Below are 2,803 nucleotides of genomic sequence, written 5' to 3'. Positions count from 1 at the left end.
AAATTATACATATCCGGATGAGTCGTGTCGAGTCTTAATGTATTGTTTGGAAGGTCATAACATGCTTGGATGATGTATGTATAATTGACTATGAAAGTGTATCTGATTGCATGATAAAACTATTTTGGCTCTAGCTTACCCTTCTGTTCTTTGTTGTGTGTTTTTTGTGTGGTTCTCTCTTTTTTGCGATGATCATCAACTTGTTGATGTGAGCAGATGCGAGGAACACCCGTGGTCAACAAGAAGGTGATGGTTCCACTGCATAGCTTGTTTGGGGTGGATTCTGTTAGTTGGGCTCTTCTTTAGGGTTCTGATCCATGTGATTTTGCTCTTGGGCTTTATTTCCAAATATTGTTGTTACCATTGTACTTGTTGGCATCATGTTGTTCCCTTTTTCTTTTCGAACTTCCTTTGGATAATTGTAAGGAGTAAGGTTTAAACTCCTAGACCGCGTTTCTATATTATTTGGTGTGATGCTTCCTTTAATTAGCTTTATTAATTAAATAGGGTGTTACATTTATGGTATCAGAGCGGTCATTTCATAGGTCTGCGGACTTGGGTGTCCGCTTAGCTTTCATGGTGTCTTTCTAGTGTCTTTAGTTAAGTTTCCTATCCCATCATCGGACAAGTGATTTCTTGTCTGCCAGTAAATCATGGCACCTTCTCGCAAGAACTCTTAGTCTTCTCAGGGCGATGTACCAAATATCGCCAGAGCTATAGAAGTGATGGTAGCTGTTATGACACAACAGAGTACGGCGATGATGCAATAACATGAAGCATCAATGCAGCGATAGACAACATCGCTTCAGCAGCAGCAGTTGGTGATGCAGCAGATGGAGGCTGCTAGGGTAGCTGTAGAGGATGCCCACAGGCAACATATGGAAGCTCTCCGACAGTTGGAGAAGAATAGGGTAGCTGCACCTGTATTTGGTCCCGAGCCACGACCTGCAGCTAGGGAGTGGAGCTTGGAAGAATTTTTGAAGCACCACCCAGTGAAATTCAACGGAAAGACTAGTCCAGATGCAGCAGATAGTGGCTGAAAGACCTTGAGAGAATCTTTGATTCAAAAATGTACCCCGCAGAAAATAGATTGGCCTTCACAGTATACATGCTCATCGGAGAAGCTGAGCATTGGTGGATAAGCATGAAATCCATCATGAAGGAGAGGGGAGAACCAGTCACATGGGAGGCCTTCCGGGAAAAGTTCCTCTCAGAATATTTCCCGGTCAGCATCAGATATGCCAAGGAGGTGGAGTTCTTCCAACTAACTCAAGGAGGGAAGACGGTAACAGAATATGCTGAGAGGTTCAAGCACCTTAACCGCTTCTACACATTGCCACTCGACAAAGAATGGAGATGCCGCACGTTTAAGAATGGGCTCCATGGTGATATTCGCTTGATGGTAGCCCCACTATCCATCAAGGACTTCGCTGCACTTGTGGGGAAGGCCATAGTGATGGAGAAATTGAAGAATGAGGTAGAACGTCAGTGCCTATCACAGCAACAACAAAGGACTGGTGGGCCATCTTAACCCAAACCGAGACAGGAAGAGTGGAGGAGACCATATGACAGACCCCACCATCAGTATCAAGGGTCTAGGAGCTTTCCTCCCTAGTAGGGCCGAGTGTAGTGTTTTATATGTGGGGGCCCTCATGTGAGGAACGTCTGCCCACGTATGGATGGTTATCGCAGGTGCAACAATTGTGGCAAGGAAGGCCACTCTTGGAAGGACTGCCCCACCCTTGCTAGGGCAGTGACTCGTAGAGGAGAGGAGGCAACATGCCTCAAGCGACAGGCAACAGGAGAGGAGGCAACAGGCCTCAGGCGACAAGTCGAGTGTATGCTATGTCAGGAACGGAGGCAGCAAGCTCAGGTAACATTGTTATTCGTTGTTGTGTGATTGCTGGTGCAAATTATTGTGTGTTGTATGACTCTGGAGTGACACATTCCTTTGTGTTAGATGCTTGTGTGAAACGTTTGGGTCTGCTGGTATGTGAGCTGTAGTGTGAGTTTGTGGTGTCCACTCCGGCGTCGGGTTTGGTCTGGACATCGTCTTTTTGTGCTAGGTGTCCAGTGGAGGTATAAGGTGAACCTAATCTGCCTACCTCTACAAGAGTTGGAGGTAATCTTGGGGATGGATTGGCTCTTTGTCAATCGTATTATCATAGATTGCCGAGAAAAGAGGTTGTTATTCCCCAACTCAAAGGAGCCTGAGTTGTTATCATCTCAAAGGGTTGTGAAGGAACTACAAGAGGGCGCGTAGTGTTACATAATCTTCACGCATCTTGAGGTGGAGAAGGAGGAGAGGACGTCAGTTATACCGGTTGTGCACCAATTTGAAGATGTATTTCCAGAGGAAGTGCCAGGGTTGCCTCCGAGCTGAGAGGTAGAATTCTCTATCAACTTTGTATTAAGAATCGGTCCAGTGTCGATGGCCCCATACCGTATGGCTCCAGCAGAACTGGTAGAGCTAAAGAGTCAGATTGAGGAATTACTGGGAAAACAATTCATAAGACCCAGTACTTCGCCTTGGGGCGCACCAATGTTGTTGGTGAAGAAAAAGGATGGAAGTTCACGCCTGTGTGTAGACTACAGGCAGCTAAACAAGATGACCATCAAGAACAAGTATCCTCTCCCGAAAATTGGCGATTTGATGGATCAGCTGCATGGGTCATCGGTATTCTCGAAGATTTATTTGCGGTCGGGATACCTCCAGATATTGGTGAAGGTTGATGATGTGCAGAAGACAGCCTTCAGGTCCCGATACGGCTACTACGAGTATGTGGTTATGCCTTTCGGTGTA

The 2,803-nt window shown here is 46.1% G+C and overlaps 1 protein-coding gene across 1 annotated transcript; it reads left to right on the top strand.

Annotated features, from left to right (window-relative positions):
* The first annotated feature begins 1,069 nt into the window (after positions 1 to 1,069).
* LOC146885497 (uncharacterized) lies at positions 1,070 to 1,531 on the top strand. Its single transcript, XM_085674953.1, has one exon. The coding sequence runs from the start codon at positions 1,070 to 1,072 to the stop codon at positions 1,529 to 1,531; it is 462 nt and encodes a 153-aa protein (XP_085531079.1).
* The last annotated feature ends 1,272 nt before the right edge of the window (positions 1,532 to 2,803 follow it).

Source organism: Vigna unguiculata, chromosome 6 (genome assembly GCF_037176805.1).
Source record: "Vigna unguiculata cultivar grain cowpea cultivar isolate G323 ecotype 2 chromosome 6, ASM3717680v1, whole genome shotgun sequence".
Classification (NCBI taxonomy): Eukaryota; Viridiplantae; Streptophyta; class Magnoliopsida; order Fabales; family Fabaceae; genus Vigna; species Vigna unguiculata.
Note: the sequence above shows the minus strand (reverse complement) of the source record. Positions and strands in the feature narration are given on the sequence as shown.